The sequence below is a fragment of the Ranitomeya variabilis genome, chromosome 6 (genome assembly GCF_051348905.1).
Source record: "Ranitomeya variabilis isolate aRanVar5 chromosome 6, aRanVar5.hap1, whole genome shotgun sequence".
Taxonomy (NCBI): Eukaryota; Metazoa; Chordata; class Amphibia; order Anura; family Dendrobatidae; genus Ranitomeya; species Ranitomeya variabilis.
The window spans coordinates 25,952,762-25,967,341 of NC_135237.1; the positions used below are offsets into that span (position 1 = coordinate 25,952,762).

The 14,580-nt window shown below is 37.4% G+C and overlaps 1 protein-coding gene across 1 annotated transcript in view; it reads right to left on the reverse strand.

The window, feature by feature from the left end:
* SCIN (scinderin) overlaps positions 1 to 643 on the reverse strand; it is a 112,549-nt gene extending 111,906 nt beyond the window's left edge. Inside the window, exon 1 of the mRNA XM_077268085.1 lies at positions 265 to 643. Coding sequence (XP_077124200.1) covers positions 265 to 457 — 193 coding nt within the window. The 5' untranslated portion in view covers positions 458 to 643. The remainder of the gene's footprint in view (positions 1 to 264) is intronic.
* Between the last annotated feature and the right edge of the window lie 13,937 nt (positions 644 to 14,580).

The window sequence follows — 14,580 nt, forward strand, 5'->3', positions numbered from 1 at the left end:
CCGGTTTGGACATGCCCTATGATAGTTATTGTCACCGCCGCCTACACCTTCGCAGGGGATCACTATAGCGCGCGGATCTAGCAGAGACGAGTTTGTCATATGGCATAACTCATGGAAAGATGCTCACGTCCCCCCTATGTGTCGCTGACTGCAAGATCTCGGCTTAGTGAATTCACGCACCGCTCCAGCTCTGCTACATCAGTCTCGTATTCCGGTTAATATCCAACCAAGGCGCAAAATAACGCGAAGACAGAGGAAACCTACCCAGCCAGAAGTGCAGGTCGTAATACTTGCTGTTATTCTTCACTATGGTATGAAGGACCAGATAAGCGTCTCCAACGTAGAAGTTGCCATATAGGTTTTCAGGGACCGGCGCCAGGTCCATTTTCTCAATTCGCCATATCTGGAGACCAGATTTTTTGCCAGCATCGGCGAACTCCTTGTGGTAGAGGACCATAGTGGATGAGGCGAGAGGAGAACAAAGGGAGAAGAACTTCTGGAGCAGCTGCTGTGCGCTGCTTGGCAGAGTCAGCCCCACAGATTATATACAGTGGGACCAGGAAAAGGCAGAGCTCGCTGGTGGAGTAGGTGTGTTCACTGCAGGCTGGGAGAACACGACTTACTACAGAGCAGCCATTCATGCACACGACTATTCATAGACGGAAAATTATTATTCTAGGTGGAGACGCGCGATACATTGCAAAACATTGGCTTTTTTATATTATTAGTCCTGGTGCAAAATATTCTGTAAACCCCCTTGTATCACAAAAACTCATCATAAAGCGCCCCCTTATCAGCCCCTACATGCAAACTGATAGACAGCAGGAACCTGCAAGCTGCTTTTAGGGTGACGGTGAGTGGTCCCCTAATTACATGAGCACTGCATAGGCTGCACAAACAATGTGCCGCCTAACCGTCCACATGACCAGGCAAAAACTTATATACTGTACATTTTATACAGGACGTAGTATAATGAGACCCCAGACATCAAAAAGAATATTATACATGAGAAGTGGAAAGGAGGAAAAGAAACACAAACAGGAACAAGATCACACATCTAGATATAGAAATTGTAAACTTAGATTTCTTTGAAATTTCTGCAAAATATGGAAGAGTAAACAGTGCAAAAATATATATATAGATATTTCCAGATATTTTATTCTTGTACATAGGGGCAGTATTATAGTCGTTATATTCTTGTACATAGGAGCAGTATTATAGTAGTTATATTCTTGTACATAGGAGCAGTATTATAGTAGTTATATTCTTGTACATAGGAGCAGTATTATAGTAGTTATATTCTTGTACATAGGAGCAGTATTATAGTAGTTATATTCTTGTACATAGGAGCAGTATTATAGTAGTTATATTCTTGTACATAGGAGCAGTATTATAGTAGTTATATTCTTGTACATAGGAGCAGTATTATAGTAGTTATATTCTTGTACATAGGGGCCGTATTATAGTAGTTATATTCTTGTACATAGGGGCAGTATTATAGTAGTTATATTCTTGTACATAGGAGCAGTATTATAGTAGTTATATTCTTGTACATAGGAGCAGTATTATAGTAGTTATATTCTTGTACATAGGAGCAGTATTATAGTAGTTATATTCTTGTACATAGGAGCAGTATTATAGTAGTTATATTCTTGTACATAGGGGCAGTATTATAGTAGTTATATTCTTGTACATAGGAGCAGTATTATAGTAGTTATATTCTTGTACATAGGAGCAGTATTATAGTAGTTATATTCTTGTACATAGGAGCAGTATTATAGTAGTTATATTCTTGTACATAGAGGCAGTATTATAGTAGTTATATTCTTGTACATAGGGGCAGTATTATAGTAGTTATATTCTTGTACATAGGGGCAGTATTATAGTAGTTATATTCTTGTACATAGGGGCAGTATTATAGTAGTTATATTCTTGTACATAGGGGCAGTATTATAGTAGTTATATTCTTGTACATAGGTATCATTGAGTGACGGACCCCGAGAGGCGGGCTGCAGCATTTCCGAGTCCGTCACCGCTAGCGCAGATAGAGCTAGCAGATGCTCTATCTGCGATAGCGTGCTGCCATACCGGCACTTGCGTTAACAGCAGCCCGTTAACGTATATGTTGAACGGGCTGCTGTTAATGCAGTGTGAACCAGGCCTTATAGTAGATATATTCTTGTACATAGGGGCAGTATTATAGTGGTTATATTCTTGTACATAGGGGCAGTATTATAGTAGTTATATTCTTGTACATAGGAGCAGTATTATAGTAGATATATTCTTGTACACAGGGAGCAGTATTATAGTAGTTATATTCTTGTATATAGGGGGCAGTATTATATTAGTTATATTCTTGTACATAGGAGCAGTATTATAGTAGTTATATTCTTGTACATAGGGGCAGTATTATAGTAGTTATATTCTTGTACATAGGGGCAGTATTATAGTAGTTATATTCTTGTACATAGGAGCAGTATTATAGTAGTTATATTCTTGTACATAGGGGCAGTATTATAGTAGTTATATTCTTGTACATAGGGGCAGTATTATAGTAGTTATATTCTTGTACATAGGGGCAGTATTATAGTAGTTATATTCTTGTACATAGGAGCAGTATTATAGTAGATATATTCTTGTACACAGGGAGCAGTATTATAGTAGTTATATTCTTGTATATAGGGGGCAGTATTATATTAGTTATATTCTTGCACATAGGAGCAGTATTATAGTAGTTATATTCTTGTACATAGGAGCAGTATTATAGTAGTTATATTATTGTACATAGAGGCAGTATTATAGTAGTTGTATTCTTGTACAGAGGAGCTGTATTATAGTAGTTATATTCTTGTACATGTGAGCAGTATTATAGTAGCTATATTCTTGTACATGTGAGCAGTATTATAGTAGTTATATTATTGTACATAGGAGCAGTATTGTAGCTATATTCTTGTACATAGGGGCTGCATTATAGTAGTTATATTCTTGCACATAGGAGCAGTATTATAGTAGTTATATTCTTATACATAGGGTGCAGTATTATAGTAGTTATATTCTTGTACATAGGGGCAGTAACATAGTAGTTATATTCTTGTACATAGGAGCAGTATTAGAGTACTTATATTTTTGAACATAAGAGCAGTATTATAGTAGTTATATTCTTGCACATGGGGGCAGTATTATAGCAGTTATATTCTTGTACATAGGGGCAGTATTATAGTAGTTATATTCTTGTACATAGAGGCAGTATTATAGTAGTTATATTCTTGTACATAGGGGCAGTATTATAGTAGTTATATTCTTGTACATTGAGGGCAGTATTATAGCAGTTATATTCTTGTACATAGGGGCAGTATTATAGTAGTTATATTCTTGTACATAGGGGCAGTATTATAGTAGTTATATTCTTGTACATAGGGGCAGTATTATAGTAGTTATATTCTTGTACATTGAGGGCAGTATTATAGCAGTTATATTCTTGTACATAGGGGCAGTATTATAGTAGTTATATTCTTGTACATAGGGGCAGTATTATAGTAGTTATATTCTTGTACATAGGGGCAGTATTATAGTAGTTATATTCTTGTACATTGAGGGCAGTATTATAGCAGTTATATTCTTGTACATAGGGGCAGTATTATAGTAATTATATTCTTGTACATAGGGGCAGTATTAAAGTAATTATATTCTTGTACATAGGGGCAGTATTATAGTAGTTACATTCTTGTACATAGGGGCAGTATTAGGCTGGGATTACATTGCGTTAAATCCGTCCGTTAGACAGACTACGATACACCGCAGCATAACGCGGTGTAACGCAGTCCGTTAACGCCGCCATTGAATCCAATGTCGGACGCATCGCTAACGCACGACCACAATGGGCGTGCGCTAGCGATGTGCCATCATTGATTGACGGACCTCGAGACGCGGGCTGCAGCATTTCCGAGTCCGTCACCGCTAGCGCAGATAGAGCTAGCAGATGCTCTATCTGCGATAGCGTGCTGCCATACCGGCACTTGCGTTAACAGCAGCCCATTAACGTATGTGTTGAACGGGCTGCTGTTAACGCAGTGTGAACCAGGCCTTATAGTAGATATATTCTTGTACATAGGGGCAGTATTATAGTAGTTATATTCTTGTACATAGGGGGCAGTATTATAGTAGTTATATTCTTGTATATAGGAGCAGTATTATAGAAGTTATATTCTTGTACATAGGAGCAGTATTATAGTAGATATATTCTTGTACATAGGAGCAGTATTATAGTAGATATATTCTTGTACATAGAGGCATGTTATGACCTGGTGGTTACGAAGCAGTACTGAGATGACCTGGTGGGTAAAACCAAACATGTACAAGCTCTGGGGAGGTGGTAACTTTACTGACCGCAAGCCCTACACCTAACACCAACACTAGAAATAGCCTTGGAGCGTGCCTATCTCTGCCTAGACGCCTCTTCACAGCCTAAGAACTAGCTACCCCTGAAGATGGAAACGGAAAACTATCTCGCCTCAGAGAAACCCTCAAAGGAAAGATAGCCCCCCACAAATATTGACGGTGAGTGGAGAGGGAAATGACAAACTCAGAAATGAAACTAGATTTTAGCAAAGGAGGCCATTACTATCTAAATAGAGATAGAAAAGGCTACTGTGCGGTCAGTATTAAAAAACTAAATATCCACGCAGAGTTTACAAAAAATAACCTCCACACCGACTCACGGTGTGGAGGGGCAAATCTGCTACCCCAGAGCTTCCAACTAGCCGGAATAATTCATAATGGCATGCTGGACAAAAAGACATAACATTAACTTGAACTGAAAGTCATAAGCAAGGAAACACCCAAAAAACTAGCAGACTTATCTTAAGCTGAAATGAACTGGCCAACAGAGCACTTCCAGGAAAGGACTGAGTCCACAGGAGGAACATTGACAGCTGGCATTGACTAAAGACAAGAGCCCAGTTAAATAACAAGACCAGGGAACCGATTAGTGAATGCAGCTGCTAAGTTCCACTAGAAACCACCAGAGGGAGCCCAAGAATGGAATTCACAACAGAGGCATTATTATAGTAGTTATATTCTTGTACATAGGAGCAGTATTATAGTAGTTATATTCTTGTACATAGGAGCAGTATTATAGTAGTTATATTCTTGTACATAGGAGCAGTATTATAGTAGTTATATTCTTGTACATAGGAGCAGTATTATAGTAGTTATATTCTTGTACAGAGGAGCTGTATTATAGTAGTTATATTTTTGTACATGGGGCAGTATTATAGTAGTTATATTCTTGTATATAATGGGCAGTATTACAGTAGTTATATTCTTGTACACAGGAGCAGTATTATAGTAGTTATATTCTTGTACATAGGGGGCAGTATTATAGTAGTGATTTTCTTGAACATAGGAGCAGTATTATAGTAGTTATATTATTGTACATATGAGCAGTATTATAGTAGTTATATTCTTGTACATAGGGGCAGTATTATAGTAGCTACAGTATATTCTTGTACATAGGAGCAGTATTGTAGCTATATTCTTGTACATAGGGGCTGTATTATAGTAGTTATATTCTTGCACATAGGAGCAGTATTATAGTAGTTATATTCTTATACATAGGGTGCAGTATTATAGTAGTTATATTCTTGTACATAGGAGCAGTATTATAGTAGGTTTATTCTTGTACATAGTGGGCAGTATTATAGTAGTTATATTCTTGTACATAGGAGCAGTATTATAGTAGTTATATTCTTGTACATAGGAGCAGTATTTTAGTAGTTATATTCTTGTACATAGGAGCAGTATTATAGTAGTTATATTCTTGTACATAGGGGCAGTATTATAGTAGTTATATTCTTCTACATAGGAGCAGTATTATAGTAGTTATATTCTTGTACATAGAAGCAGTATTATAGTAGGTTTATTCTTGTACATAGTGGGCAATATTATAGTAGTTATATTTTTGTACATAGGAGCAGTATTATAGTAGTTATATTCTTGTACATAGGGGCAGTATTATAGTAGTTATATTCTTCTACATAGGAGCAGTATTATAGTAGTTATATTCTTGTACATAGAAGCAGTATTATAGTAGGTTTATTCTTGTACATAGTGGTCAATATTATAGTAGTTATATTTTTGTACATAGGAGCAGTATTATAGTAGTTATATTCTTGCACATAGGGGGGCAGTGTTATAGTAGTTATATTCTTGTACATAGGGGCAGTATTATAGTAGTTATATTCTTGTACATAGAGGCAGTATTAGAGTAGTTGTATTCTTGTACATAGCAGCAGTATTATAGTAGTTATGCTCTTGTAAATAGGAGCAGTATTATAGTAGTTATATTCTTGTACATAGGAGACAGTATTGTAGTAGTTATATTCTTGTACATAGGAGCAGTATTATAGTAGTTATATTCTTGCACATAGGGGGCAGTATTATAGAAGTTATATTCTTGTACATAGGGGCAGTATTATAGTAGTTATATTCTTGTACATAGAGGCAGTATTATAGTAGTTATATTCTTGTACATAGAGGCAGTATTATAGTAGTTATATTCTTGTACATAGGGGCAGTATTATAGTAGTTATATTCTTGTACATAGGAGCAGTATTATAGTAGTTATATTCTTGTACATAGGAGCAGTATTTTAGTAGTTATATTCTTGTACATAGGAGCAGTATTATAGTAGTTATATTCTTGTACATAGGGGCAGTATTATAGTAGTTATATTCTTCTACATAGGAGCAGTATTATAGTAGTTATATTCTTGTACATAGAAGCAGTATTATAGTAGGTTTATTCTTGTACATAGTGGGCAATATTATAGTAGTTATATTTTTGTACATAGGAGCAGTATTATAGTAGTTATATTCTTGCACATAGGGGGGCAGTGTTATAGTAGTTATATTCTTGTACATAGGGGCAGTATTATAGTAGTTATATTCTTGTACATAGAGGCAGTATTATAGTAGTTGTATTCTTGTACATAGCAGCAGTATTATAGTAGTTATGCTCTTGTAAATAGGAGCAGTATTATAGTAGTTATATTCTTGTACATAGGAGACAGTATTGTAGTAGTTATATTCTTGTACATAGGAGCAGTATTATAGTAGTTATATTCTTGCACATAGGGGGCAGTATTATAGAAGTTATATTCTTGTACATAGGGGCAGTATTATAGTAGTTATATTCTTGTACATAGAGGCAGTATTATAGTAGTTATATTCTTGTACATAGAGGCAGTATTATAGTAGTTATATTCTTGTACATAGGGGCAGTATTATAGTAGTTATATTCTTATACATAGGGGCATTATTATAGTAGTTATATTCTTGTACATAGGGGCAGTATTATAGTAGTTATATTCTTGTACATAGGAGCAGTATTATAGTAGTTATATTCTTGTACATAGGAGCAATATTATAGTAGTTATATTCTTGTACCTAGGGGCAGTATTATAGTAGTTATATTCTTGTACATAGGGGCAGTATTATAGTAGTTATATTCTTGTACATAGGGGCAGTATTATAGTAGTTATATTCTTGTACATAGGGGCAATATTATAATAGTTATATTCCTGTACATAGGGGCAGTATTATAGTAGTTATATTCTTGTACATAGGAGCAGTATTTTAGTATTAGTTATACTCTTGTACATAGGAGCAGTATTATAGTAGTTATATTCTTGTACATAGGAGCAGTATTATAGTAGTTATATTCTTGTACATAGGGGCAGTATTATAGTAGTTATATTCTTGTACATAGGAGCAGTATTATAGTAGTTATATTCTTCTACATAGGAGCAGTATTATAGTAGTTATATTCCTGTACATAGAAGCAGTATTATAGTAGGTTTATTCTTGTACATAGTGGGCAATATTATAGTAGTTATATTTTTGTACATAGGAGCAGTATTATAGTAGTTATATTCTTGCACATAGGGGGGCAGTGTTATAGTAGTTATATTCTTGTACATAGGGGCAGTATTATAGTAGTTATATTCTTGTACATAGAGGCAGTATTATAGTAGTTGTATTCTTGTACATAGCAGCAGTATTATAGTAGTTATGCTCTTGTAAATAGGAGCAGTATTATAGTAGTTATATTCTTGTACATAGGAGACAGTATTGTAGTAGTTATATTCTTGTACATAGGAGCAGTATTATAGTAGTTATATTCTTGCACATAGGGGGCAGTATTATAGAAGTTATATTCTTGTACATAGGGGCAGTATTATAGTAGTTATATTCTTGTACATAGAGGCAGTATTATAGTAGTTATATTCTTGTACATAGAGGCAGTATTATAGTAGTTATATTCTTGTACATAGGGGCAGTATTATAGTAGTTATATTCTTATACATAGGGGCATTATTATAGTAGTTATATTCTTGTACATAGGGGCAGTATTATAGTAGTTATATTCTTGTACATAGGAGCAGTATTATAGTAGTTATATTCTTGTACATAGGAGCAATATTATAGTAGTTATATTCTTGTACATAGGGGCAGTATTATAGTAGTTATATTCTTGTACATAGGGGCAGTATTATAGTAGTTATATTCTTGTACATAGGGGCAGTATTATAGTAGTTATATTCTTGTACATAGGGGCAATATTATAATAGTTATATTCCTGTACATAGGGGCAGTATTATAGTAGTTATATTCTTGTACATAGGAGCAGTATTTTAGTATTAGTTATACTCTTGTACATAGGAGCAGTATTATAGTAGTTATATTCTTGTACATAGGAGCAGTATTATAGTAGTTATATTCTTGTACATAGGAGTAGTATTATAGTAGTTATATTCTTGTACATAGGAGCAGTATTATAGTAGTTATATTCTTCTACATAGGAGCAGTATTATAGTAGTTATATTCCTGTACATAGAAGCAGTATTATAGTAGGTTTATTCTTGTACATAGTGGGCAATATTATAGTAGTTATATTTTTGTACATAGGAGCAGTATTATAGTAGTTATATTCTTGCACATAGGGGGGCAGTGTTATAGTAGTTATATTCTTGTACATAGGGGCAGTATTATAGTAGTTATATTCTTGTACATAGAGGCAGTTTTATAGTAGTTATATTATTGTATGTACGGAAAACACTTTGATACTTATTTTGTTGTACAATGGGGTTAGTTTTTTAGTAGAGTCAGATATATTACAGTTTTGTTTGTGAACAGTACATAATATTTTCTTACATAATTTTTCATTCAAGAACATTGTCCACAAGATGAACATGTTAAATTACTTTATTTTACGTAATTATATGATGTATTTTGTACCAGTTTTCCTTATGCTGTCTCTGTTTATAATTTTCAGTTGTCTCTGAGCTGGTGAATGGAAACTAGCTGCTATAATGTCTCTCATTCACTGCTCACAGAAACAAGAGCTCTTCCTTCACCCCTATGTATGTTGAAACATGGAGAACATTGTAACTAGTACTGAGCAGTGAAGCTGTGAATCCAGCTTTGTCGTGATTTTAACAACTACTAGAAAGCAACAGCATGAATTCATGTGTCTGTGACTCTGTTTCTTTCACTTTGCTCCAATTTCTTTCTCTCTCTTCCATCTGTATAGACTTCTCTACGAAGCTGTTAGCAGATCATGTTTTGGGTTTGAGCAAGCTTCATCTTAGAGTGTATTTCATTGTGAATGTTGAGTTGAGGAATCAGGAGGGAGGAGAGATGGCTCTTAAGGGGATTAAGGAGCATATTGCTCTAAGATTCTGTATATTATAAGGTATATTACAGACATTCTCTCATACTTAGAATGCTACTTAGGTGGGTTCTATTATTTCCCCGACCTGTGAGTAAGGAGCCGTACAGCGCACACAGTCAGGGTGCTCATAGACTACAAGTCTTCTGAGTTTACGGAGCTGTAGGAGATCAGAATTGTTTTGCCTGTTGAGATCTGGTTTTGATTTTTGCAGCTCCAGTTAATGAATTTTGAGGCTTTGTTGCTAGGTAATGTATCCCTACGCAATGGAGAAAAAAGTCTATAAATCTGACTCCGGGATCCTGGAGAATACACAGTGCAGTGAGATTTCTGCAGGGGGCTATAAAGAACATTACTAAACCACTCCTCTAATTGGCACTTCCACATTTCTTGAACGAAAATGTCTTGTGGGGAAATAGAGGCCCCTTATACAATTGGACTGTCTTATTGTCTTGGTTGCTGGAAAGTAGAACTTACTAGAACAATGCCCAATCTGTGCCCTTCCATCAAGACCTGAAGCTTAAACTTGACCCTCTGGTTACATGATTGGTCAGCTGGTAGCACTGCCCACGAGGAGCCGCTATCCCTCATTATATCAATGGCATCTGCAAAACTTTACTTTTCTTGCAAAAACAAATATTTTAAATAAGTCCACGCATAATAAAAGGGTCATCATGGAAAATGGCAACTTACATCTTGAAAATGATAATAATTCCCTAAGAGCATGGCTTCAGGGTCCAGCAACCTTCTCCCCCCGTCTTTTCCACACAAGGTTTTAATTGTGAGCTACGCCTGGTTTCTTTCTCACTCTTCATTCACATGAGTCTGGTTTGGCCCATGGAGAGGTAGGACATATAGTGGTTAGGGACCATCCATATTTTATAGTCGCCTTGACGTGGTTTGATGGCTTTTTGTGCTCCTTGATGAAACAATAACTCACTGCATTTTGTGAGTCATTCCTTTGTTTTTGTTATTTGCATTCTGCGTTGTTACTTTATTTATTTTTACATATTACATATGTTATTGTTTATAACAATTACAGGAATATGAAATTAACATTTTTTTGTACATATTTTATGACTTTTATTAAAAATAAAAAGCAGTTTAAAAAAAAAAATGTGGTGTGATTTGTGTACCGATTTATTTCCTCTGGTGCTGAAGAGGGTAACGGCCCTTTCTATGTTGGTCAGAAACATGCAGCTCCATTTCAGCTGCTTCTGATCTGGTCATTACCTCTTTGTCATGATCTCAATGGCATGAGAACATAGCATAAGCATATATAGGAACTAGCTCTTGGAAGATGGGAACTGAGCTGACCATGAACTAAACCTAACGCACAACTAGCAGTGGCCGGGTAGCATGCCTACGTTGATTCTAGATGCCCAGCACCAGCCGGAGGACTAAATAAAGCTAGCAGAGGAAAATATTAGTCCTAGCTCACCTCTAGAGAAATACCCCGAAAGGAGACAGAGGCCCCCCACATGTATTGGCGGTGAGTTGAGATGAAATAACAAACGTAGTATGAAAATAGGTTTAGCAAATTTGAGGTCCACTTACTACATAGCAGAAGACAGAAAGGACACTTTCATGGTCAGCTGAAAACCCTATCAAAAACACCATCCAGAAATTACTTTAAAACTCTGGCATTAACTCATAACACCAGAGTGGCAATTCCTGTTCACAAGAGCTTTCCAGACACAGTAACGAAACTACAGCTGTGAACTGGAACAAAAATGCAAAAACAAACATGGACAAGAGTCCAACTTATCTAGTAGTTGTCTAGGAGCAGGAACAAGCACAGAGAGGCTTCTGATAACATTGTTGACCGGCAAGCAACTAACAGAGCAGCAAGGTTATATAGCGACTCCCACATCTTGATGGGAACAGGTGAACAGAGAAGATGAAGACACCAGTTCAATTCCACCAGTAGCCACCGGGGGAGCCCAGAATCCAAATTCACAACACCTCTTCCTATAAAAACTGGTCAGACGTTCTTGTCCTTGCTGGTGAAAGATTTGTCTTCCTGTGCTGAGTGCTAAAGCTAAGTGGTTGAAGTGGAGTTGTGGTAGTAGTGATCTGTAGTTTGCTGTTGTATTTGTGTGTTTATGTCTTGGTCCCTGTTCCCATTCAGTTTATTCCTCCCTGTCCCTATCCTCCTCCCTATTGTTGGTTAGTGCTTTTTTATGATAGAGGTTTTCTTTTATGCCTGTTTTGTCTTTGTGTCTTGCTTACCTTACATTTCTGTTCCATGCCTCATGGGGTGGGGGAATGGACATATCAGGGTTTAACAGGAGCATAGTAAGGTCGAAGACTCGGGCCTCTCCACCTTCAAGAGTACCCCTGGGACAGAGATAGTTAGGGTCCCAGTTCCAGGGACAGTTTGAGGCCCCCTTCCTTACCAAAGACCCTCACAGAATAACATTTGAATTCTCCAGTTATTGCTTTTCTATCCCACTTGCATATATCCTAGGTAAGATCAGCTAGCACAGCTCTACAATAAGATAATTTCCAGAAAACAGCGCATTATATTTCAGCTTCCTATATGCTACCAGGATGAGAATGACACTTGAGGGGGGAAATTATAGTTTTAAAGAATATTTGGATGTTCCCACTGTGGTAAACCCTCCAAAAGTGACATGTTGGTGACAATTGGGAGCTGGAGATGGAGGACACTGTCAGCAGTCATAATCCATATAAATTAATAAAGTGAGAGCCCTTGATTACACTGTCGATCAGAGCAGCAAATATCTGGCTCCACTCTGCACAGTGCTGCTTCCATCACACGTTGGGCACCATGTTCTTCTTACTCATAGATATAAAGTTTAGCTTTCATTCTATTTAAGGAGTTGACCTTTGTATTTTTAGCCTTTTTGGTCCTGTTCTCTTGCTGTTAATTAATCATCTTTATGCTTCTCAGTTGCTCTTCAGACTATTTCTTAATAACCATTTTTCACATGACTGATGAGTGTAATCTGCTCTCATGCAAGCAGGAGTTTCCTGCAGCGATCTTATAGCCTCTATTTATGGCTTTTATCTGAATTATGTTTATTTCAGTCTGTGTCTGCTTTATGCTGGTAATGGTGAAAGGGGTTGGCGGCTTTACACCACTCCATTCGACGCTCGACATTGTGCTTGGTGATGTACGACTGCATGCAGCTGCTCGGCCATAAAGCTCCTGATGGGGGTGCAGTGTTTGTGCTGATGTTATACTGATAAATGATCCTATTCATGCCATATTTCATCTCTGTCAAAATGTAAAATCACAACAGGAAACATGATGACGATATCTACCACCTAGGACCTCCAGGGGTGAAGATATCCTGTAAGTTAGGGATCTCATAATATTTTTAAAGACCCTCCCACATCCTACAACATCCTACAACCAGTCCCCATGTGAGCTCATCAAGGGAAGGTATGTCAGCGTAACTTTGATCTAATAAATTGCAGAAATTGGGTTTGGTCATTTGGCATTCTGGAAGACATAGTTCACTGTGAAAGTGTTGCTTTTTCCCAATCAGAGTGCTTCCCTCCATAAAGAGCCAATAATTCTAATACTGTCACTACTCTGTTGTCTGATCCCTATCCCTAACGCTAGGGGCGCCCTAGCTCGTCCTGTTCCCTTGGTTACTTCTGATGAGGAAGATGTCAGGGCCACGTACCTTGCCTTAGCTCCTGAATTCGCCCTCAGTCTGTAACCTTGCTCCACCCTGGAAAGAGGGGAGTAGTGGTATACCATAATACACCAACCAGACTAACAAGGTAATACGAACAGGGATAAATGAAAATACAAAACATACAAATATACTCACACATAAACAATAGAGGTAAACACTGGGGAGTGGAGGATGGGGTAAAAGCAAAGTAGGAGAAGGAGGGTAAATATCACACACTCAAAACCAAGCAGCAGTCACAGATAAAGCCACCAAACTCCTTCTCCAACAATAACCACCAACAGCCTCCTGCCATGCAGAATAAGCCTTTCTGACAATGAGTGCTAGCCAGGGCCCAGGGCCAGGAGATGGGGTTGGCTAACAGTGCACAGCTGAGAGCCTTAACGCTCCAGGAGCTCTCAACAGAGCATATTAACCCCTGCACTGCCAAAAGAAATGTACTCCGTTTAATATGATGGTGAAGTGCTTCTAATCAGTGCAGGAGTAGGAGAAATCAGACGGTGTGCTCTCTTGGCTCCTCTCTGTCGTGGTAAACCCATGACACCTACAATGTCAGGTTTAGCAATTTTCTTTCATTATTTCTTTTTATTTTACGTAATTGTATACAGTATATTGTTTTGTTTTGTTCCCATTTTGTACCATCTTCATATATTTTTTATACACACTGCCTGCCTTTCCAGATTAAATGTATAAAATGTAATAGGTCTGTTCCTCTTGCTCTGTAAACCGCACCTCTGTAGCCATGCGCTACCTGTAACCGGTGTCCAATTGGCCTGTATAAGCAATTGGTGGTGGCAGCTAGTAGTGGTTCCTTTTTTGTTACGAGGGTATGTATATATTCTGTGCGTTAGAATCTGATGTGCATATACCATACTCTCGCGGTGAGTTCCCCAATAACCAGCCTAGTAGTGGAAGCAGCAGCAGCCTCATCCATCACTCATCAGTCTGTGGCACCCCAGGAGTTCAGGTACCACAGTGGTACTGCCTTCCTCTCAGGGAGGGTGATGCCATGCCTGGAAATGAGGAAGATTCCTTTGACAGGTAACCTGTACATGCAACATGTTCTGACTCCAGGCCAGAAGGGGGAGCTCTAGACCAGGTTTCAGGGGAACTTCCCTAGATATACATTGTGGTCTGGAGGAGGAGTTAGTTAGACTGTGTGAGACAGTGAAGGAGTAAG